We start from the raw sequence: 25,973 nt of genomic DNA, 5'->3' as shown, positions 1-25,973 counted from the left end.
CCAACTGATTACTGTGCAATCATGAGCCACAGTTGAGTAGAAAGTCAGTAATTGGTCTGTTTGTTTTTATAATTGATTGTTATGATGTTGTAATTGCCTGGGAATCGTGATTTCTGGTCTTGTACTTCCCTCCCACCTGTTTTATTGTGCTGCAAATTAGTTTTTATTTTATTCAATTGTGGATGCCTTGTTTTATGCCTTATGCCTTTATCTTGACCCTTGGCTTGCCTTATAATATTCTTTGTTGGAGTCTTGGGTGAACATGGTGATTTTGAAATAGGGGCCAAATCCAGTATAACTATCTTTTATTTTTTTGTTTTCATGAATCCATTATTCTTACTGGGGTTAACAGCTCATTTGCTATTTCGGCAGTGATTTTACTGGCAAGTCTTGGGTTAATGAAGTGCTAATTGGTATTTCTGCAGTGGGTCTGGGTTTTTTAATGATGTTTATGTTAAGGTTTATTTTGCAGGTGCTGGATTAACGGATGAAAACTTGTATTGGAAAAAACACTTTTTTAATGTTACTGGCTCTTTAAATCTGGGGATAGGGTTGCCACCTGTCTAGTTTTGAACCAGACGGCGCAGTTTTTACATGGCTGCCCGGTTTTTAGACGTCTGAAAACCAGGCACGATTGTCAGCAGATTGACGAGAAATACAGCCAATCACAGGTTATTTATAATAGGGATGTAAACATCTGAATTCTAAACTCTTCTGTTATATCTTTTACTAGAAATTAGGCAAAAATTAGGGCTTATTTATGATGCCCGAATATTTTGAGTTATAACAATGGCTAATGCTCTGGGAAAAATGCACTCTGCCATTTAACATTTTATTCTTGAACCAACAAATGTATTTGTAGCTGTAATATTGGTGTGTAGGCGCCATCTCAGTGCATTGTGCCCGAGTCTGAGCTTTCAGCCAGCGCTACACATTAGAACTGCTTTCAGCTAACCTATTGTTTCTCCTACTCCCATGTAACTGGAGGAGTCCAAAGCCGGACTTGGATTTCTTACTATTGAGGGCTATTCTGATACCTACTGGGAGCTGCTATCTTGCTCCCTTCCCATTGTTCTGTATATGCAAACCCTATGGGCTTGTATTAGTGTCCCCTTACTCTGTAAAGTGCTACAGAGAACAATAACACTATATAAATCGTAATAATAATAATTAGGCCCCTCTATTATACATGATTTCTTTGCAGAAAATAAACAGCAGGGAGGAAGGAGCCCCTGACTTTCCATTTTCCATAGACCAGGAATAGAGTGCAAGGCACCTATGTTCCTCTGCATTCTTCAGTTTGAACCTTAATTACAGTAATAGACAAAATGGGCACACTGGGGCTTTACATGATGTGCGCGATTGTGTGCCTGGCACTGCGCCCCCTTCAGAGAAAATGGCTCTGTTTAGGGATCCAATGCATTTACAGACAATGATGCTACAAAATGAGCTGCCAACGAGGAGCATAAAGCGACACGTGTGTATCACAAACACGCAAAAGCCTGTAGTGTGTAGGGCAGAAACTCACAAACTAAACCCAATGTATTGTTACTAAACCCAAATATTCCAAAGCTCACTCAGTTGAATGTATATTTGGGTATGAGGAGGAGAGAAATGAATCTGACTTTACTAATAAACCTTCCTTTTGTCTGTAGAGTTATGAATAAAGGGATATTCCTTGCTTTTCATTGGCGGCAGGGGACTGAAAGGGAATGGCTGTCTCCATTTGAACAGTAAGACTTTTACTAATATTTTCCCTATAGAAAAATAACCCAAGGGAATGTCTGACAAATGATGGCACTTAATGTTAATTAAACTGCTGAATTGCATCAATATGTCTCAGTAGGGCGGGCCTGATACATTCCATTCAGGTAAGAATACACAAAATCAACTATTTTATAAATAACATTTCCACATCATATTAAAAATATGGGGTTCGAATTCCTGATACAGTATGGGATCCCTAATCCAGAAACCCATTAACCAGAAAGCTCTGAATTACAGAAAGCCCGTCTCCCATAGACTCCATTTTAATCAAATAATTCAGAATTTTAAAACTGATTTCCGTTTTCTCTGTAGTAATAAAAAAACAGCATCTTGTAATTGGTCCCAACTACAATATAACTAATCGTTATTGGAGGCAAAACAATCCTATTGGGTTTAATTAATGTTTTATTGATTTTATAGTAGACCTAAGGTATGGAGATCCAAATTACGGAAAGACTCCTTATCCGGAATACCTTTGGTCCCGAGCATTCTGGATAACGGGTCCTATACCTGTACTTGGTAGTATTGCTAACGATGCCCTCTTTGGAAATGGAATGTCAGCAGGAAGCACATGAAGCAGTGATCAGTTTCAAATCCACACACGTATTGTCCGGTCAGTGTAGGAGCACCCTTTTGTTTTGGCATCAACAGTTTGATGGATCCTTTCTTCGCATTATCTACCTATATACTTGCACGCAACGATTCCAGGCTAAACTTGGTCTTGTAAAAAGTAAGTATGGTTACAACTTGGATTACACAGAAGAATTCGAATGTGTATGAAACACCCCAATATCTTTGTTGAGTTTACAGTAGTTTTACTGATTTGGAGTTTGACGTTTAGCAAAGTGAAGTTGAAAGAGCCATTGAAAGCATTGCTAAAACCCAAACTGCAGGACATGATGGAATTCCAGCTAAACTGTTTAACGTCCTGCAAGATGGTGATATGAAAGTGTTGCTTGGGATATGCCAGCAAGTTTGGAAAACTCATTGGACTGGAAGTTCATCTATATCTTAAGACCTTAAAAGGAAGATACCAAAGAGGGTTGTATTGCACGTATCTCTGGATCCTGCTAGACTCCAGCGGCAACAGCACTAGTGATCTCAGCAGATGGAGAAAAGCTATGGCAAATCTGCACAAAATATTTAAGAGCAGACATAAAAGATTTTCAGAACCCCAAAGCTGATTTAAGGTATTATTTGTCTCAGGGCAAAGATCTCATTGGGGGCCCCCATAGCTTCCCTAAGACATTTGTGGCTGTACTACCCTGAAACTAGGGTTGCCACCTTCTGCCGTTCTCCTATCTCCATGCAGGGGGTGGGGTGTGATGTCACCGGGTGGGGTGTGATGTCACGGGGGCGGGGTGGTGACTTCTCGGGGGGGAAGGGGTGACTGGGGTGGGGCTATGACATGGTTATCAGCAATAGGTCAGTTGCAACATCAATCTCAGCGAGTCCTGCCCGGTTTTCCAAAATGGGAAAATTGGGCAGGCAGTTTTGACCCAGACAGCCCTTCTGAAAACTGGACTGTCTTGGTCAAGACCAGACAGGTGGCAACCCTACCTGAAACCAGAGGCGGGCCAAGCTGACCCGTTGCCCTAGGCAACCTGGTAGGCAACCTTTCCAACCCCCTCCCGTGAGCCCTGTGGGGAGGGGGGTCGCGATGCAAGATCATTACCCCCACCGTGTAATGGCAAGCGGCGGGGGGTAATGACTAAAGTGAGCGGACTAGGGGTAGGCAGGAGAGGCTCCTGTCTGGCACCCCCCCCAATTACTGCACCCTAGGCAGCTACCTATTCTTCCTACCCCTAGTTACGCCCCTGCCTGAAACAGGTGAATTTGAAAGTTACAATTGTGTGCTTCATGCTTAAAAATAAACATGGCCGGGCCAAGTCACAGGCGCACCCAAGGCAAAGCTCTTTCATCTCCCTGCCCCACGGCATGTGTGCGTCTCTGTGTGTGCGTTTGCTCCCACAGTGACACGCAGCAGGAAGAGGGGATGAGCATCACGGGGGCCAGTGAGCGATGCGTGAGGCCTCTAGGGGTAGCCAGACAGAAGAGGTAGGTGTCCTGGTACCCCACACCTTTGCGCCCTAGACACATGTCTCTTCTGCCTATCCCCAGTTCCAGCCCTGCTGCTGCTGAGCAGGAAGCTTTTGTGCTTGAGGGAACACACACGAATGGTCCTGCAGGTCCAGCTGGCTTTGGTGCTACAACTCCCAGTACCCTACATCCACCTTAGGGCAATGTATTATATCCATGGTACATAGTATTAATGGGAAAGAGCAGGCAATGCATAGGTACGTTCTGCTTTATTATACTTTAGCGTTGCCAAGATGCTTAAAAAAAAGCTGCAGGTTTCCCAAAAACATGTCCCAAAACCTACAACAAGTGTGTGCTTCTTATATGCTTTGGGCCCAGGGCACTTTCACGTGTGTCTGGTTGTACTGCCATATGTGTGTGTATCTGGGGGATATTGTGATTATCTTTATCCTATATAGTAGCATCATGGGAGTTACAGTGACTATTCTGCTTATAGGTTATTATGAGACTGTCTAGTAAAGTCCAAATATTGCAAATCTTGTAGTGGTTGGTATGGGTTGATCTGTTAAAGGGCCAGATTCTGTGTGTTATTAGTATTTAAACAGAGTAATAGTTAAGCTGTGCATCTGTCTAGTGGAACCATAACCAACAAGGCAGATAGGGTGTGTATATATATATATATATATATATATATATATAATATATATCCTTACAGCAGGAATGTACACATTGGCTGCCCTGCCTTGTCACATTCTAGCATTATCTAAAAATTAAACAAATTCTAGTTTTTGTCCTTTAACAGGATGACTTTAACTCCATCTTTGGCCATACAAATCCCCTGGAATGCAGGTCCTATACCCCCAGTTTGGCTGCTAAAGCCCCAACTCCCTATTGTCTGTGTAGGTCCCTACCCTTAGGCCTACAGCACATGGGGCAAATACATTTTGACTCCTTGCTAAAAACTGATAATGCCCTGCCTTGTTAGTAATGGGGATCCCGGGAAAGTAGCAGCACCAGCGATTTCCTCTTCTGTGTGAAGACATCTACACTCACACACACTCACATATAACATTCTGATTGTGTATCATATGCAAAGTGTGTGTAGAAATACATTTATATTTGAAACACAAGCATCTAATGAAATAACATTTAGCCAAGCAATGTTTACTTAAGGGTTTTTTTTTGGTTAGGGAAGTAGCATTTGGGGACTTTGCCATACTGAAAATGACTAAATATTTGTTTTTAAGGGTGAGTTACAGCCGTATTTCCTTTTCACTCCTGAGTTAAGAACTGAGGCCTTATTTTTAATGCACAGCCCATTTTACAGCCCTACACTTTGGTTATTTGAGATGCTGAATTGCCAACCGAGAGAGTAGAATGATATACCTACCCATTTTAACCTTTGGAAAATGTGTCCTTTGTGAATATATATCATACTTTTGTAGGCTCTTATGCCACAATGCGTTGAAGGTGCTTATTTGTACATAAGTTTCTTTTCATTGTGGGGCCTTTATATGCTATTGATCCATGTATATTGGGCATTAAACAGCTCAGTAAACCCTGGAATTCATTTTTGGTTGTTTGATCTTGTACAGGAGGGTGTGTGGGAGATATGATGTTGTAACATGGAGCTTTCATCTGATTTTATCTCCAGTCTGCTGCCCTGATGGAGGGGAGAGTGGAGCTGAAGGAGTGAGTAGAAGAGCTTGAGCACAAGTGCATCCAAGGAGAGACAGGCCGTGCTGGTAAGTAGTTATCCCCGGCTGGTATTTGTATAGTTCTACACATGTATCCCTACCCTCTGCTATAGGCAGCTCACTTATAGGGCACCTATCGTTGAAATATATATTACCCCGCCCAACATGTGGCCTATTAGAGCCTGCATTCCAGTTTGGGGAACCATACTATTTTGGGCAGATATTGCCCCTAGGAAGCGTCCTGCCGCCATGTTGAGAATTACTCATGTGCATAATGGGGAGAGTCCCAGTCAGCACATTATGCACTTGTACATGTGACACAGGATCAGCCAATTATTTGCCTGTTTATATGTCACAAGTGTTTTCTAGCCAAAATATTATTTGGCTCCAACCTTTGTGTGGGCTCTTATAACCCACTCCTCCGGTAAGGGATCGATGTTGCTATGATAGGTGGCCTTTAAGCTAAAACATTAGATGTTGTGAGAAATGTCTCATCCAATAAAGAGCCACACACACATCTGTATTTTGAGTGGTTTCATGAGAGTGGGTGCATGTGTATTCATTGCTGCTTTCCCCGCTGCTTGCTCCCTGTGAGCCCAGACTGCAGGTTTGTAGATGAGTTCTTTAGGTGCCAATAAGAGGCTGTGACTTTATTTCATGTTACTGGGAACTTGTCAGGGATTCTATGTCCGACCTATGGTGCACTCTGTACCTGCCTCCTGTCTGCTGCTACAAAAATTCAAAAACTTCCTGGTTGCTAAGGTAATTTGGATCCTAGCAACCAGATAGCTGTTGTAACTGCAGAGTTGTTGAAACTGCAGAGTTGTTGAACAAAAATTGAAATAATTTAAAAAATACAAATAATAAAAATAAAGACCAATGGCAAATTATTTGAGAATATTTCTCTCTACATTATAATAGATATTAACTCAAAGATGAGCAACCCCTTTAATATTATACAGCAGAAGATAAACATGATTGGATGCTGAATGTCCCTACAGTGCAGCAATGTATCAGATTATTGTGTGGGTGCTACTAGGAGACTAGGCTGGGCACCCAGATTTTGCAGACGCTCAGGGGCAAGTTCTATATGTAACTTCCCTGAGGCCCCAGAACCGTTGTAATGTCTCCCCATGCTGGTGTTTGTATCCAGCAAAGCTTGGAGGCTCTTTATTCTGCTCTTGTATAAGGCACGGTGCCACAGGGGTTCTGCCCGCTGCTGCTTCCTGGTACCTTTATCCTCATTCACACACACCTGGTTCAGATGGCACCGGCAGGACTAGGGATCCATATATTATGAAATGCGAATGGATTTGACACATATAAAAGAGTTACCTGTGTGTCAGAAATCAGAAGGATTTCCCTTCCCCTCAGTATGGGGGTTCCATAATGTCATTATTGCTCACCTGCTAATATTCTGTGTACCCAGGAGAAATGGTGCCATAGTAACCCTACAGGGACTGGTTTAGGCTTTGTACCCACAGGTACCTTCTCATCTGCCCAATGAATATTGTATAATGCATTTTACCCTTCAGTGATTGGGGCTCAGGGCTGGAGAGTGAGGGAAGGGCAGAGCCAGTTTGCTCATGTGCATTACATTCCCTATGGGGGGGCACCGGATGAGCCAGACTGTGGGTGAATGGGATCCATTCCTCATACTAAGTATATTACAATATGGGCAATATCTCTAGGCAATGAGAATCCTTTTATAAGGATTTGCTCTGTAATACATTCACATGTCAGTATCACATTCAATTCTGGTTTCTTTTATAAATGATCTTATCTTTACCCTCAGCTTTTCCATGCCCGTATGTGCCAGTGGGGGGCACTGAGCATACAGCCTTCATGCCATGATGGGGAATGGTGGGAGGATCCCAAGAATGTCCATTAGAACCTCAGTCTGTGAGCCCAGTATGAGAATGCTCTGGGGAGCAGCCATACCCGCACAAGGACTTCTCCCACTCCCTCCTCTTCAATGTGTTACCCCTGTCAAATGAGCCCAGTTACCAAAAGAAAGACACACAGAGCCGCTTGGTGGTAAATCTGTGTAAGTCACAGCTTTATTGTTGATAAACATAATACATTGCGCTTTTTTATTGGTCCTGAGGAAGGCAAAAAAAAACCTCTGAGAAGCTTTGGCCAATCTGCTTAATTAGAGGGAAAAATTCCTTCCTGACTCCTCAACGGCAATCGGATTTGCTCCCAGGATCAATGCGCCATATTTAACCAAGGAAATGGGTGAGATGGAAACAACAGGGAATATGGCAGAATACACATGGCCGCCATTAAGCTGCTAGATGAATAGTGCATTCCTTTCCATTCCATTGGACCCCAGGCAGCCTGCAGACCCCGGCTTCTGCAGTCTGAGGGATGGAGTGAAAAGGAATAAAGGGGGAGGCACTGTTGTTGGAACTGCAGTGTAAGCAGGGGGCCACCGCTGGTGGTAGAAGGGGGGGAAGCAATATGGCAGCATACACAGAGAACCTATAAGTCACAAGGTGAATACAGCATTCCATTGGACCCCAGGCAGCCTGCAGACCCCGGCTTCTGCAGCCTGAGAGGTGGAGTGAAAAGGAATGCAAATGACTTTGTGGCTTAAGGGTGCTGTTATGTATAAAACCATATAATGGATTGAGTAGGGGGCACCGCAGGTGGAATAGTGGCGGCTGGAAGGGGTAGCACCACTGGTGGAATGTGTTGGGCAGTAGTGGAGGCACAGCTGGTAGAATTCGGTTGTTCTTACCTACTGCTAATGAGGGTACCTAGACAGAGGTGCAACTGTACTTGGTACCCAGGAAATTGGTAGTGGTGCTGTCAGTAGATGCCTTTTCCAATATGTTTGAAGGGCCATAGAAAGATGAGAGAGAAACATAGATTTTATACGGCACCTTAATATCTCTCGTTGTTCCGCATCAGGATGGCCTTGTTGACAGCCTCTAGTTCTTTATAGAGGCCTTTTAGGTGGGCTTTAATATATTTATAGTCCCCTCGGAACTCGGCCTTAAGAAGGAATCGCCACCATTTTGTTATTTTAATGCAATCCCTTGCCATCCACAGATCGTACAGGGCCATCTTGATGTCACCCGTTATCTGGCCCCTAATGCCCTCCAAATAGGGGCCTGCGCGTGGATCCTCAAAATCCCTGATCTCGAAGACATCCAGATGAGGGGGGATCCACCATGAGATCTAGAGAAATGCAGGAAAGAAGAAGACATTAAGTTTAATCCCAGTGATAATCATGAGAGTGACAATTAGCCCAAATAGCACAGCAATGTGTATTTATTACCACTAGGGGCGCTTACCTTTCCATAGCGGTACTCATAGTACTGCCTGCTACTGGCACTCATGCCCATCTCTGCTGCCCCTGTAATATAAAATAGAGATTTGGGAAGGTTAGAGTTAATGTAAAGATGTAATATTAAAATACAGACCCCAAATAAACACAATAAAGAACAGATATAGGGGTACTGTAATAACAGCAGCACATTTACTCCTTTTTTAATAATAAGCCTTTTCAACCAGAAACTGGGGTTCCAATTAAAAACAAAGGCTTATGTATATAGTTTGCTTGTACCCCCGCCCTACCCAGGCCTGTTCCATTACACTAACACAAGCCCTTGCCCCCCCCCCAGATCCTGCCCATTTCCAAGCAATCTCTTCCCATTTGATTTGGTGCAGAAATCAGACCATTATTCCTGTCAGGGCCCCCACCCTCCTCTGGATCAGCCAACAGTTATACAGGTTTTATTTAGGCAAAAAGGTTAAACTTCATGAATGTGTATCTTTTTTTAACCTCATCTACTATATAATACATATTACAGAGGGGAAAATACAGGTTCCTTACCAGATGACCCACAAGGGGCCGGCAGGTTCTTCTTCTTCCTCTTCTTCTTCTTCTTCTGCTCTTGATGGAAGTTTTAGTCTTTAAAAAGACTTTTCTGCGTCGTCTTCTTTATCTTTTTCTTTGTCGCTGGGAGTCACTGAAAATCGCTCGAGTCGCTCAAATCGCTTAAATCGCTCGGATATTTCACTTTATGGGGAGAGAGATAGAGAGAAGAGACTGTAAGCTCTTGTGAGTCGGACCCTCTCTGCCATTCATAGCAATACATACTGGGGTTCCCTTTCTGTATCATTCCCAGTGGTACTGCGCTACTGAATATGTTTCCTGCTCAATGGGGGCTTCTCATAACCCGCCCTGCTCTGATAAGTTCCCCTTCACCCATAACACAAGGGATCCTTATTTTAGGCATTAATTCTGATTTGTGCTATTGTCTTTCTTCTCATGGCTTCCCTTACCCACCATCCACTCTAATGCTGAGACCAATAACTGTTGCTAGGATGATTGGGACTCTAGTAACCAAATGACATTTGGTATTAACTGCTAAAGAGAGGCAGAGTAAATGGCTTAACAGTTCAAAAGCAGCAACAAGTAAACAAGAAACACCAAACACACATTGCCCTAGAACTATAACCACAGAGGATGCTGGGAATTGTAGTCCAGGTTTTAGACCCTATCATTGGTTTGTCCCCCCTGAAGTTTTACCCCCTGTACCCCCATGGATGCTTTTTGGGGGAAATGCAAAGTTGCCTAAAATGAATCCCCTTTTCCTGCTTGTCAAGCAAATGTAATTTGGAAAGACAAACTGACATTTCCAATGGACAGCTTCATGACAAGCATCTGCCCAGGCAAAAGGAGGCAATGGGGGGCCAATTTGGGGAGTTTTGGAGCCAAAGGGGCAATTTTGGCCCTACTCCCCAAGCTACTATAAATCATTGGTGCCAAACCACCCCAAATTGCCCCTTGTATTGTTGTTTTTAATATGCCCCCCTGCCCCAGTGTTGGTATCTGCTGCACTTACCTCTGAAACCAGAAATGAAATAACTGTCACTGTCACGAGACATGAAGTCACCTTCCCTAACAGCTTTCAGCCAATCAGAGCTGCACACAGTCATAATGCATGGTATGCCAGTAACTGGCAGCCAATCACATACTCAGGTACATATGTGATGGTGTTTGGCTGCATGGTGAGACTTGTGACCAATCAAGCTCGCCCTTACTGATTCACATAAAAACAAACAAAAGCATCCTTAGAACCAGGGCCCCCATCAGAACTCACAGGGCCCTGAATGGACTCTACCTGTCAGGGGAGGGCCAAGCCGACTGGGCACCTTTGGCAACCCAGTCAGCCACCTTGCCCCAGCAACGTCACCGCCGTGTGTGTGCCATGGGGGGGTCATTACCCTGCAATGACAAGTGGGGAAGCCATTACAAGGAAGCACGGACTAGGGGTAGGCAGGAGAGGTACATGCCTGGCGTCCCCCATTGTTTGCACCCTAGGCAGCTGCCTCTTCTGCCTCCCCCTAGTTCTGGCCCTGAAAACAAATAAGTAGTCCCTTACAACCCCCCCCCCAACATGGGACACCACCAAAAAGGCCCATCCATAAGGTACATTAGTTCCAATGAAAAAGTTAAAGAAATCAGAATGTTATCAAGCTCTTGACATCTCCAGGCCTGATGGCAGACCATGTTTCCTATAATATTTAGTGGAAGATTCCGTCTTTCCGTTTGTGCTTTTTAAATTTGGATTTTCTAATAAATGACTGACAATAATGAAAATGAGTTTCATTGTGGTTTCAAAAAACTCAAACAAAAAAATTTGAATGCGGATAAATGACCCCCAAAGATGAAGAAAATATCCTGGGCAGCTGGTTACATTCGAAACCCTAGGGCATTTCTTTGGCTATTTCTGTTTTTTTTTCTTTTTGTTAATGTATTAACCTTCTTTCAGGCTACATGTTTTGTAACTCTGGGGGGGTTATATAGCATATAGCATTTTGTAAAAATTCTACTGTGTAAGGCCTGAGTGAGGCTACCAAAAGGGAGGGGACTGGAGGTGCTACAACTGTATGGACGTTTGGCCATACTTCCAACAGAATAACTCAAAATAATTCACAAAAAGGGGGGTTGTGGGAGCACTCCAAGGCTTAGTATAATGTACCAGTGCAATGGAGGTGCAAGTGATCTGGTCAAATTTGCTACAAGCATAGAAAAGGCAGAGGATTGATCCATGTACATTGCCCAGTCCCCTGTTTCACAAGTAATTTAGTATCTATGCCAGGGCATGTATTCCAAGCACCAGGGATTTTAGTTACAAAGTTATAATCATAAAATTGGTAAGTGTCATGATCGGTAACCCAAAACCTAGAACATTTGCCAAGGTTCTGAGCGAGCAAATGAACCAGATTGTAGGAGGAAGACTGAGGCAGCTTACTAGAATCAGAGTCAGGCAGGCCAGATCAAAACCAGAACCGTAGTGCACAACAAAATCAGTATCCAGATGAGATGTAAAGCAGGCAAAGGGGGTCAGTCCAGGCAGAGTTCAGTCGAAGTCAAGATACAGGCAAGGGACAGAACTGAATGCGCACCCAGGAATTATGCTAGATAGACCTATAATGGGTGTGGAAGGAACTGAGACTAGGGATCTACAGACATGATAATTGGAGATTTACAACAGGTGTGGGAAAATAGAGAGCACCTATAGCCATTATTCCTGCCTGGAAAACTAGGGCTATTATTGAAGTGAACCAAGAACCCAGCAGTCCACTCAAATAGGCTAGAGGCAATTAAACTGCACAGCAAGTAGTGGGTTCCTAGTTCAAATCTAGACAGGATGTTACAGTAAGCCAGATATCATAAATATTTACTTCCAGTTATATTTTTATAGGTTGGAACCTCCCTACATAGTAGCATTTCTTGGAAAAGTGTCTCCAGACCAGGGCATTGGTCTCAGCATTTATAGAAGAGAGATTACCAAGACCAACACCCATTTTTAAAAGTCATAAGACAAAAATTAAATGGACAGGTGTGAGGGTGTAACTTTGTAAATAGAACCCCCCCCCCCTTTTAAAAAAAAAAAAAAAAATACACACACTTGTATAAATGCTAAAAAGGCTTGTGAAGCAAGGGGCCAGGGAATGTGCATTGACCAATAATCCCCTCCTTTTCTATATTTGTAGTAACTTGGCAAGATCAGTTGCACTTTCATTGTACTGGTATATTTGACTTAGCCTTGGGGTGCAAACACAACCCCCCCTTTTGTGTATTCTAAACCTGCCAAAAACCAGGTGATAGCAAAAATGACAACCCTATTGTCACCTCGTATGGCAGTGACATCAGTCGCACCTACAAAGGCAAACAATTGTCCCAAGCATAAATGCTTGGAGATGGGCATTGATGGGAACAAACAGAACTAGAATAGACAGAACAGTACTGCAAGGACTTAAAAGCCTGTCAAACAAAGGTAAATTATAAATATATATAAAAATAAATATATAAATAAATATATGGCTACACACTAATGCTGGATGCTGGCACAGGTACATGGGGCAGAAAGTGGGGGCTAAATAAATATATGGCTACACACTAATGCTGGATGCTGGCACAGGTACACGGGGCAGAAAGTGGGGGTAAATAAATATATGGCTACACACTAATGCTGGATGCTGGCACAGGTACACGGTGCAGAAAGTGGGGGTAAATAAATATATGGCTACACACTAATGCTGGATGCTGGCACAGGTACACGGGGCAGAAAGTGGGGGCTAAATAAATATATGGCTACACACTAATGCTGGATTCTGGCACAGGTACACGGGGCAGAAAGTGGGGGCTAAATAAATATATGGCTACACACTAATGCTGGATGCTGGCACAGGTACATGGGGCAGAAAGTGGGGGCTAAATAAATATATGGCTACACACTAATGCTGGATGCTGGCACAGGTACACGGGGCAGACAGTGGGGACTAAATAAATATATGGCTACACACTAATGCTGGATGCTGGCACAGGTACACGGGGCAGAAAGTGGGGGCTAAATAAATATATGGCTACACACTAATGCTGGATGCTGGCACAGGTACACGGGGCAGAAAGTGGGGGCTAAATAAATATATGGCTACACACTAATGCTGGATGCTGGCACAGGTACACGGGGCAGAAAGTGGGGGCTAAATAAATATATGGCTAGACACTAATGCTGGATGCTGGCACAGGTACACGGGACAGAAAGTGGGGGCTAAATAAATATATGGCTACACACTAATGCTGGATGCTGGCACAGGTACACGGGACAGAAAGTGGGGGCTAAATAAATATATGGCTACACACTAATGCTGGATGCTGGCACAGGTACACAGGACAGAAAGTGGGGGCTAAATAAATATATGGCTACACACTAATGCTGGTACAGGTACACGGGGTAGAAAGTGGGGGCTAAATAAATATATGGCTACACACTAATGCTGGTACAGGTACACGGGGTAGAAAGTGGGGGCTAAATAAATATATGGCTACACACTAATGCTGGTACAGGTACACGGGGTAGAAAGTGGGGGCTAAATAAATATATGGCTACACACTAATGCTGGTACAGGTACACGGGGTAGAAAGTGGGGGCTAAATAAATATATGGCTACACACATTAATGCTGGTACCGGTACACGGGGTAGAAAGTGGGGGCTAAATAAATATATGGCTACACACTAATGCTGGATATAGGTACACGGGGCAGAAAGTGGGGGCTAAATAAATATATGGCTACACACTAATGCTGGATATAGGTACACGGGGCAGAGAGTGGGGGCTAAATAAATATGTGGCTACACAGTAATGCTGGTACAGGTACACGGGGTAGAAAGAGGGGGCTAAATAAATATATGGCTGTATGTGCGAACCCGCACCTGGAAGAGCCAAATTCAAGGGGCTAAAGAGCCGCTTGTGGCTCAAGACCCACAGTTTGCCAACCATTGCCCTAGTTATAAAGTCCTTATTATATTAGGGTCAGTTTTATCAAGGGCCATTTAGCCATCCAGTATATTTTGGGGGTGTGGGAGGAAAGCAGAGTGCCCTGAGGAAACACACAGAGACAGGTCTGGATTGGGATTCAAAATAAAAACAGCCCCACAGGCCCAATAAATAGTGACAGTCTATGGCATCTTACAGAAGCCCCTCTGGCATTTGCCAGAACCCACAGATTGCCAGTTTACGAATGAAGAGAGATTATATAAATTCTTGCAGTTATTGCCCAGGTTAAAATCAAACCCCCAGCACTACAAGGCAATATACTAACCGTTGAGCCACTAGTGATCAATATGGTATTGTAGTGGTTTTGTGCATCCTTAGTTTTGTCACTGCACCCCATCTCCTGGAAACTGCAGAGGTCAAAGCAAGTGGCTGCATTTACATGAATATATATATACACACACATTTACGTAATGCGTTCAATATATAACCAGAAATGTTTTTTTTTTGTTTCCAGGTTGAAGATGGGACACATGAAGGTGCCACGTTCTTTGCCTTAGCGAGACCAAAAGGATAACACTACTGCTACTGCTCTGAAATAAAAAGAAAAAAAATCTTGTTTAAGTAAGCTTCCTTGGCGTTTCAGAGAGCAGAGGGGATGTCCATCATTCAGGCCCTTGCCATGACGGTAGCAGAGATACCAGTTTTTTTGGACACAACCTTTGGACAGGTAAGTCTGCATTCTTTTGGCACGCATTCGATTCCTGGATTAGATAAAGCTTTGTGTTTGCTGATGTACAGAAAGAGAAAGTGAAATGATAAATGGCACTTGTATCCCCCATGCAAATTACAAGGGGGGTTCTGGATTTGAAAGCTGGAGATTTGGGAACACTAATAACAATTCTAAGTTTGGCACAAAACACCGACATAGGGGCTAACATGCAAGCAGAGTTACCAACTGCAACAAATCAGGTGAATTTGCGAGCAGTTCCCTGAGGCAGAAGTACATATAGGAGAGGCAGGACATGGGGGCACCTAGCACTACGCTATTTGGCACATTATTTTGGACACACAAGCCAGATGTCCCTGATTATGTTCGCTTTTGTATTCGTCTGTGTACATTTATGTCACCCAGTTTTCTGGCGTAGGCTGGGCCGCACAGTTGACTTAGTTGCATTTTGTGACCCTTTCAGATACTTAAAACTATAATAATTTCAGGCTGTTGCTTTCTGAATGCTTGGGGTGGGAAGGCATTAGGAGCTTTGACCTTGAAGTACCCTTGTCTTGCTTGCCACAAAGTCACAAGACACATTTATTATTTTCCAAAATCCATAGCTGGTTATTATAATGAATCTATATATTTTTTGTCTTTGCAGTCCACATTCTTGCAACTCAGGCTGTCTCCTGGTCTTCGAAAGGTCCTTTTTGCCTCAGCTCTTGGTACGGTCGCCCTAGCCCTGGCTGCACACCAGCTAAAACGGCACAAGCACAAGAAGAAGCAGATTACAGCAGGCAATGGAGGCCTAAAGCTCGGCGGGGTGCCTGGCTCTGTTTTGCCCGTTAGGCGTTCTTCCTCAGCTAAAAAAGGTGAGCGATATTGCTGTGTTTGCTGCCTGGGCAAATATAGATTCCTGACAAATCATATGACGCACGGAAATCTGTAGAGATTTGGGAACAAAATCCAGCACCAGGATTATCTGATCGGTGGGGGAGGTATTGATCATGTAAGCCATTTAGGCAAAGGATTATTTCCAAGAAAGAGACATCTGGGAGCAGTTTAATGGGCATACAACGATGCTAATTACAGCTCAGATTGTATATCCCTTAGGTAATATTAGGAAGGCTCAGTGCTTCTCAGATTGTGAGACTTCTTGCTAAATTGGTACGGCTCTACTCTTTCTGTTGCCCACATACATCTAGTAAATGTTTAGAATAGAATGTCAGTAAGAACACAAAAAGGTTAAAATGCTAGATGATACCCATGTGTTGGGCACCTTCCATCAGGGCAGTATTTTCTAGGGATGCACCGAATCTAGGATTCAGTATTCAACCAAGATTCTGCCTTTTTCAGCAGGATTTAGATTCAGCCGAATCCACGTTCCTGGCCGGACCAAATGCGAATCCAAAAAATCATGTGACTTTTTTACATGTAAACACGGAAGCTGAAATTTTTTTGAGATTTAACCCTTCCAAACCCGGTATTGGGCCGAATCCTTTACGAAGGGAGAATCCTTGGGAGAAGGGGCTCAGGTTCCTACAGACTACTTGCTGCAAAATGTAGAGCAGAGGGGGAGATCCAACTGACACATGCAATAGTCTGTGTACCCCGATCACCGATGGGGCAGTTGAAAAATAGTGGTTTTTCTGGAGCAGGTCCATGGGGGGCCATTTTACAAAACTTTACCCAAAGTGGCTTTTTTTTTTTTTTTTTTATTAAACTTTGTTTTTATTAGTTGTTTTACAACAAAGTAGGATGCATACAAAATATGTGGAACAACAGGGGTTAAAGAAAGTAGAATAGGGGTTGGATAGAGGGTTAGAGGTAAAGGGGGGGGGTTGGACTCTCGCCTTGCCGTTTTCATCTGGGTGGTCTTTTTTCTTTTCTCTTTTTTTCCTTTTATTTAGTTAGCGTCTGGGATTTTCCCTTGGCATTGTCCGTTTTTAGATATGGTTAGTTGGTCGATTGTTTTGGTTTTCGGTCCAGGGTGTCCATATTTTTTCATATATGTCCATTTTGTGGTGGATGAGTGCGGTCAATTTTTCCATTGTAGATGTCCACCAGATTTTAGCATATATACCAGCTGTGTGCCCTGTGGGCTTTATACATGATGTTGGCACTGCATATATACCGTCTGTGTGCCCTGTGGGCATTATAGATGATGTTGGTGCTTCATATATACCGCCTGTGTGCCCTGTGGGCATTATATATGATGTTGGCACTGCATATATACCGCCTGTGTGCCCTATGGGCATTATATATGATGTTGGCACTGCATATATACTAGTTGTGTGCCCTGTGGGCATTATACATGATGTTGACACTACATATATACTGGCTGTGTGCCCTGTGGGCATTATACATGATGTTGGCACTGCATATATACCGCCTGTGTGCCCTGTGGGCATTATATATGATGTTGGCACTGCATATATACCGCCTGTGTGCCCTGTGGGCATTATATATGATGTTGGCACTGCATATATACCGCCTGTGTGCCCTGTGGGCATTATATATGATGTTGGCACTGCATATATACTAGTTGTGTGCCCTGTGGGCATTATACATGATGTTGGCACTACATATATACTGGCTGTGTGCCCTGTGTGCATTATACATGATGTTGGCACTGCATATATACCGCCTGTGTGCCCTGTGGGCATTATATATGATGTTGGCACTGCATATATACTGGTTGTCTGCCCTGTGGGCATTATACATGATGTTGGCACTACATATATACTGGCTGTGTGCCCTGTGGGCATTATACATGATGTTGGCTCTTCATATATTCTGGCTGTGTTCCCTATGGGCATTATACATGATGTTGGCACTGCATATATACTGGCTTTGTGCCCTGTGGGCATTATACATGATGTTGGCGCTGCATATATACTGTCTGTGTGTCCTGTGGGCATTATACATGATGTTGGCGCTGCATATATACTGGCTATGTGCCCTGTGGGCATTATACATGATGTTAGCACTGCATATATACTAGCTGTGTGCCCTGTGGGCATTATACATGATGTTGTCACTGCATATATACTGGCTTTGTGCCCTGTGTGCATTATACATGATGTTGGCGCTGCATATATACCAGCTGTGTGTCCTGTGTGCATTATACATGATGTTGGCACTGCATATATACTGGCTATGTGTCCTGTGGGCATTATAGATGATGTTGGCATTACATATATACCGCCTGTGTGCCCTGTGGGCATTATATATGATGGTGGCACTGCATATATACTGGCTGTGTGCCCTGTGGGCATTATATATGATGTTGGCACTGCATATATACTGGCTGTGTGCCCTGTGGGCATTATACATGATGTTGGCTCTACATATATACTGGCTGTGTTCCCTTTGGGCATTATAAATGATGTTGGCACTGCATATATACTGGCTTTGTGCCCTGTGGGCATTATACATGATGTTGGCTCTTCATATATTCTGGCTGTGTTCCCTATGGGCATTATACATGATGTTGGCACTGCATATATACTGGCTTTGTGCCCTGTGGGCATTATACATGATGTTGGCGCTGCATATATACTGTCTGTGTGTCCTGTGGGCATTATACATGATGTTGGCGCTGCATATATACTGGCTATGTGCCCTGTGGGCATTATACATGATGTTAGCACTGCATATATACTAGCTGTGTGCCCTGTGGGCATTATACATGATGTTGTCATTGCATATATACTGGCTTTGTACCCTGTGTGCATTATACATGATGTTGGCGCTGCATATATACCAGCTGTGTGTCCTGTGTGCATTATACATGATGTTGGCGCTGCATATATACTGTCTGTGTGTCCTGTGGGCATTATACATGATGTTGGCGCTGCATATATACTGGCTATGTGCCCTGTGGGCATTATACATGATGTTAGCACTGCATATATACTAGCTGTGTGCCCTGTGGGCATTATACATGATGTTGTCATTGCATATATACTGGCTTTGTACCCTGTGTGCATTATACATGATGTTGGCGCTGCATATATACCAGCTGTGTGTCCTGTGTGCATTATACATGATGTTGGCACTGCATATATACTGGCTATGTGTCCTGTGGGCATTATAGATGATGTTGGCATTACATATATACCGCCTGTGTGCCCTGTGGGCATTATATATGATGGTGGCACTGCATATATACTGGCTGTGTGCCCTGTGGGCATTATATATGATGTTGGCACTGCATATATACTGGCTGTGTGCCCTGTGGGCATTATACATGATGTTGGCTCTACATATATACTGGCTGTGTTCCCTTTGGGCATTATAAATGATGTTGGCACTGCATATATACTGGCTTTGTGCCCTGTGGGCATTATACATGATGTTGGCTCTTCATATATTCTGGCTGTGTTCCCTATGGGCATTATACATGATGTTGGCACTGCATATATACTGGCTTTGTGCCCTGTGGGCATTATACATGATGTTGGCGCTGCATATATACTGTCTGTGTGTCCTGTGGGCATTATACATGATGTTGGCGCTGCATATATACTGGCTATGTGCCCTGTGGGCATTATACATGATGTTAGCACTGCATATATACTAGCTGTGTGCCCTGTGGGCATTATACATGATGTTGTCATTGCATATATACTGGCTTTGTACCCTGTGTGCATTATACATGATGTTGGCGCTGCATATATACCAGCTGTGTGTCCTGTGTGCATTATACATGATGTTGGCACTGCATATATACTGGCTGTGTGTCCTGTGGGCATTATAGATGATGTTGGCACTACATATATACCGCCTGTGTGCCCTGTGGGCATTATATATGATGGTGGCACTGCATATATACTGGCTGTGTGCCCTGTGGGCATTATATATGATGTTGGCACTGCATATATACTGGCTGTGTGCCCTGTGGGCATTATACATGATGTTGGCTCTACATATATACTGGCTGTGTTCCCTTTGGGCATTATAAATGATGTTGGCACTTCATATATACTGGCTTTGTGCCCTGTGGGCATTATACATGATGTTGGCTCTTCATATATACTGGCTGTGTGCCCTGTGGTCATTATACATGATGTTGGCGCTGCATATATACCAGCTGTGTGTCCTGTGGGCATTATACATGATGTTGGCACTGCATATATACTGGCTATGTGTCCTGTGGGCATTATACATGATGTTGGCACTGCATATATACCGGCTTTGTGCCCTGTGGGCATTATAGATGATGTTGGCACTGCATATATACCGGCTGTGTGCCCTATGGGCATTATAGATGATGTTGGCACTGCATTTATACCGGCTGTGTGCCCTGTGGGCATTATATATGATGTTGGCACTGCATATATACCGGCTGTGTGCCCTGTGGGCATTATACATGATGTTGGCACTACAGATATACTGGCTGTGTGCCCTGTGGGCATTATACATGATGTTGGCTCTTCATATATACTGGCTGTGTTCCCTGTGGGCATTATATTTGATGTTGGCACTGCATATATACTGGCTGTGTGCCCTTTGGGCATTATATATGATGTTGGCACTGCATATATACTGGTTGTGTGCCCTGTGGGCATTATACATGATGTTGTCACTGCATATATACTGGCTTTGTACCCTGTGTGCATTATACATGATGTTGGCGCTGCATATATACCAGCTGTGTGTCCTGTGTGCATTATACATGATGTTGGCACTGCATATATACTGGCTATGTGTCCTGTGGGCATTATAGATGATGTTGGCATTACATATATACCGCCTGTGTGCCCTGTGGGCATTATATATGATGGTGGCACTGCATATATACTGGCTGTGTGCCCTGTGGGCATTATATATGATGTTGGCACTGCATATATACTGGCTGTGTGCCCTGTGGGCATTATACATGATGTTGGCTCTACATATATACTGGCTGTGTTCCCTTTGGGCATTATAAATGATGTTGGCACTGCATATATACTGGCTTTGTGCCCTGTGGGCATTATACATGATGTTGGCTCTTCATATATTCTGGCTGTGTTCCCTATGGGCATTATACATGATGTTGGCACTGCATATATACTGGCTTTGTGCCCTGTGGGCATTATACATGATGTTGGCGCTGCATATATACTGTCTGTGTGTCCTGTGGGCATTATACATGATGTTGGCGCTGCATATATACTGGCTATGTGCCCTGTGGGCATTATACATGATGTTAGCACTGCATATATACTAGCTGTGTGCCCTGTGGGCATTATACATGATGTTGTCATTGCATATATACTGGCTTTGTACCCTGTGTGCATTATACATGATGTTGGCGCTGCATATATACCAGCTGTGTGTCCTGTGTGCATTATACATGATGTTGGCACTGCATATATACTGGCTATGTGTCCTGTGGGCATTATAGATGATGTTGGCACTACATATATACCGCCTGTGTGCCCTGTGGGCATTATATATGATGGTGGCACTGCATATATACTGGCTGTGTGCCCTGTGGGCATTATATATGATGTTGGCACTGCATATATACTGGCTGTGTGCCCTGTGGGCATTATACATGATGTTGGCTCTACATATATACTGGCTGTGTTCCCTTTGGGCATTATAAATGATGTTGGCACTTCATATATACTGGCTTTGTGCCCTGTGGGCATTATACATGATGTTGGCTCTTCATATATACTGGCTGTGTGCCCTGTGGTCATTATACATGATGTTGGCGCTGCATATATACCAGCTGTGTGTCCTGTGGGCATTATACATGATGTTGGCACTGCATATATACTGGCTATGTGTCCTGTGGGCATTATACATGATGTTGGCACTGCATATATACCGGCTTTGTGCCCTGTGGGCATTATAGATGATGTTGGCACTGCATATATACCGGCTGTGTGCCCTATGGGCATTATAGATGATGTTGGCACTGCATTTATACCGGCTGTGTGCCCTGTGGGCATTATATATGATGTTGGCACTGCATATATACCGGCTGTGTGCCCTGTGGGCATTATACATGATGTTGGCACTACAGATATACTGGCTGTGTGCCCTGTGGGCATTATACATGATGTTGGCTCTTCATATATACTGGCTGTGTTCCCTGTGGGCATTATATTTGATGTTGGCACTGCATATATACTGGCTGTGTGCCCTTTGGGCATTATATATGATGTTGGCACTGCATATATACTGGTTGTGTGCCCTGTGGGCATTATACATGATGTTGGCACTGCATATATACTGGCTGTGTGCCCTGTGTGCATTATACATGATGTTGGCACTGCATATATACTGGCTGTGTGCCCTGTGGGCATTATACATGATGTTGCCGCTGCAAATATACTGGCTGTGTGCCCTGTGGGCATTATACATGATGTTAGCACTGCATATATACTAGCTGTGTGCCCTGTGGGCATTATACATGATGTTGTCACTGCATATATACTGGCTTTGTGCCCTGTGTGCATTATACATGATGTTGGCGCTGCATATATACCAGCTGTGTGTCCTGTGTGCATTATACATGATGTTGGCACTGCATATATACTGGCTATGTTTCCTGTGGGCATTATAGATGATGTTGGCACTGCATATATACCGCCTGTGTGCCCTGTGGGCATTATATATGATGTTGGCACTGCATATATACTGGCTGTGTGCCCTGTGGGCATTATACATGAAGTTGGCACTGCATATATACTGGTTGTGTGCCCTGTGGGCATTATAGATGGTATTGGCACTGCATATATACTAACTGTGTGCCCTGTGGGCATTATATTTGATGTTGGCACTGCATATATACTGGCTGTGTGCCCTGTGGGCATTTTAGAGGGTGTTGGCACTGCATATATACTGACTGTGTGCCTTGTGGGCATTATACATGATGTTGGCTCTACATATATACTGGCTGTGTGCCCTGTGGGCATTATATATGATGTTGGCACTGCATATATACTGGTTGTGTGCCCTGTGGGCATTATACATGATGTTGGCACTACATATATACTGGCTGTGTGCCCTCTGGGCATTATACATGATGTTGGCACTGCATATATACCGGCTGTGTGCCCTGTGGGCATTATACATGATGTTGGCACTACAGATATACTGGCTGTGTGCCCTGTGGGCATTATACATGATGTTGGCTCTTCATATATACTGGCTGTGTTCCCTGTGGGCATTATATTTGATGTTGGCACTGCATATATACTGGCTGTGTGCCCTTTGGGCATTATATATGATGTTGGCACTGCATATATACTGGTTGTGTGCCCTGTGGGCATTATACATGATGTTGGCACTGCATATATACTGGCTGTGTGCCCTGTGTGCATTATACATGATGTTGGCACTGCATATATTCTGGCTGTGTGCCCTGTGGGCATTATACATGATGTTGCCGCTGCAAATATACTGGCTGTGTGCCCTGTGGGCATTATACATGATGTTAGCACTGCATATATACTAGCTGTGTGCCCTGTGGGCATTATACATGATGTTGTCACTGCATATATACTGGCTTTGTGCCCTGTGTGCATTATACATGATGTTGGCGCTGCATATATACCAGCTGTGTGTCCTGTGTGCATTATACATGATGTTGGCACTGCATATATACTGGCTATGTTTCCTGTGGGCATTATAGATGATGTTGGCACTGCATATATACCGCCTGTGTGCCCTGTGGGCATTATATATGATGTTGGCACTGCATATATACTGGCTGTGTGCCCTGTGGGCATTATACATGAAGTTGGCACTGCATATATACTGGTTGTGTGCCCTGTGGGCATTATAGATGGTATTGGCACTGCATATATACTAACTGTGTGCCCTGTGGGCATTATATTTGATGTTGGCACTGCATATATACTGGCTGTGTGCCCTGTGGGCATTTTAGAGGGTGTTGGCACTGCATATATACTGACTGTGTGCCTTGTGGGCATTATACATGATGTTGGCTCTACATATATACTGGCTGTGTGCCCTGTGGGCATTATATATGATGTTGGCACTGCATATATACTGGTTGTGTGCCCTGTGGGCATTATACATGATGTTGGCACTACATATATACTGGCTGTGTGCCCTCTGGGCATTATACATGATGTTGGCACTGCATATATACCGGCTGTGTGCCCTGTGGGCATTATACATGATGTTGGCACTACAGATATACTGGCTGTGTGCCCTGTGGGCATTATACATGATGTTGGCTCTTCATATATACTGGCTGTGTTCCCTGTGGGCATTATATTTGATGTTGGCACTGCATATATACTGGCTGTGTGCCCTTTGGGCATTATATATGATGTTGGCACTGCATATATACTGGTTGTGTGCCCTGTGGGCATTATACATGATGTTGGCACTGCATATATACTGGCTGTGTGCCCTGTGTGCATTATACATGATGTTGGCACTGCATATATACTGGCTGTGTGCCCTGTGGGCATTATACATGATGTTGCCGCTGCAAATATACTGGCTGTGTGCCCTGTGGGCATTATACATGATGTTAGCACTGCATATATACTAGCTGTGTGCCCTGTGGGCATTATACATGATGTTGTCACTGCATATATACTGGCTTTGTGCCCTGTGTGCATTATACATGATGTTGGCGCTGCATATATACCAGCTGTGTGTCCTGTGTGCATTATACATGATGTTGGCACTGCATATATACTGGCTATGTTTCCTGTGGGCATTATAGATGATGTTGGCACTGCATATATACCGCCTGTGTGCCCTGTGGGCATTATATATGATGTTGGCACTGCATATATACTGGCTGTGTGCCCTGTGGGCATTAAACATGAAGTTGGCACTGCATATATACTGGTTGTGTGCCCTGTGGGCATTATAGATGGTATTGGCACTGCATATATACTAACTGTGTGCCCTGTGGGCATTATATTTGATGTTGGCACTGCATATATACTGGCTGTGTGCCCTGTGGGCATTTTAGAGGGTGTTGGCACTGCATATATACTGACTGTGTGCCTTGTGGGCATTATACATGATGTTGGCTCTACATATATACTGGCTGTGTGCCCTGTGGGCATTATATATGATGTTGGCACTGCATATATACTGGTTGTGTGCCCTGTGGGCATTATACATGATGTTGGCACTACATATATACTGGCTGTATGCCCTCTGGGCATTATACATGATGTTGGCACTGCATATATACTGTCTTTGTGCCCTGTGGGCATTATAGATGGTATTGGCACTGCATATATACTAACTGTGTGCCCTGTGGGCATTATACATGATGTTGGCACTGCATATATACTGGCTATGTTTCCTGTGGGCATTATACATGATGTTGGCACTGCATATATACCGGCCTTGTGCCCTGTGGGCATTATAGATGATGTTGGCACTGCATTTATACCGGCTGTGTGCCCTGTGGGCATTATAGATGATGTTGGCACTGCATATATACTGGCTGTGTGCCCTGTGGGCATTATACATGATGTTGGCACTACAGATATACTGGCTGTGTGCCCTGTGGGCATTATACATGATGTTGGCTCTTCATATATACTGGCTGTGTTCCCTGTGGGCATTATATATGATGTTGGCACTGCATATATACTGGCTGTGTGCCCTTTGGGCATTATATATGATGTTGGCACTGCATATATACTGGCTGTGTGCCCTGTGGGCATTATAGAGGGTGTTGGCACTGCATATATACTGACTGTGTGCCTTGTGGGCATTATACATGATGTTGGCTCTACATATATACTGGCTGTGTGCCCTGTGGGCATTATATATGATGTTGGCACTGCATATATACTGGTTGTGTGCCCTGTGGGCATTATACATGATGTTGGCACTACATATATACTGGCTGTGTGCCCTCTGGGCATTTTAGAGGGTGTTGGCACTGCATATATACTGACTGTGTGCCTTGTGGGCATTATACATGATGTTGGCTCTACAT

At 43.8% G+C, this 25,973-nt stretch overlaps 1 protein-coding gene across 4 annotated transcripts in view; it reads left to right on the top strand.

Moving 5' to 3' along the window:
• Positions 1-25,973, top strand: part of LOC101730485 (mitoguardin 2) — a 61,461-nt gene that overhangs the window by 4,728 nt on the left and 30,760 nt on the right. For 2 of the 4 annotated variants that reach the window (XM_031890951.1, XM_031890952.1), the window contains exons 2-5: positions 1,656-1,733; positions 5,462-5,552; positions 14,825-15,037; positions 15,684-15,894. In XM_031890951.1, coding sequence (XP_031746811.1) covers positions 14,966-15,037; positions 15,684-15,894 — 283 coding nt within the window. In that variant the 5' untranslated portion in view covers positions 1,656-1,733; positions 5,462-5,552; positions 14,825-14,965. Of the gene's footprint in view, positions 1-199; positions 672-1,655; positions 1,734-5,461; positions 5,553-14,824; positions 15,038-15,683; positions 15,895-25,973 lie in introns of those variants that run through there. The other 2 variants (XM_031890953.1, XM_031890954.1) reach the window with 2 other exon arrangements.

This window comes from Xenopus tropicalis, chromosome 8, assembly GCF_000004195.4.
Source record: "Xenopus tropicalis strain Nigerian chromosome 8, UCB_Xtro_10.0, whole genome shotgun sequence".
Classification (NCBI taxonomy): domain Eukaryota; kingdom Metazoa; phylum Chordata; class Amphibia; order Anura; family Pipidae; genus Xenopus; species Xenopus tropicalis.
Note: the sequence above shows the minus strand (reverse complement) of the source record. Positions and strands in the feature narration are given on the sequence as shown.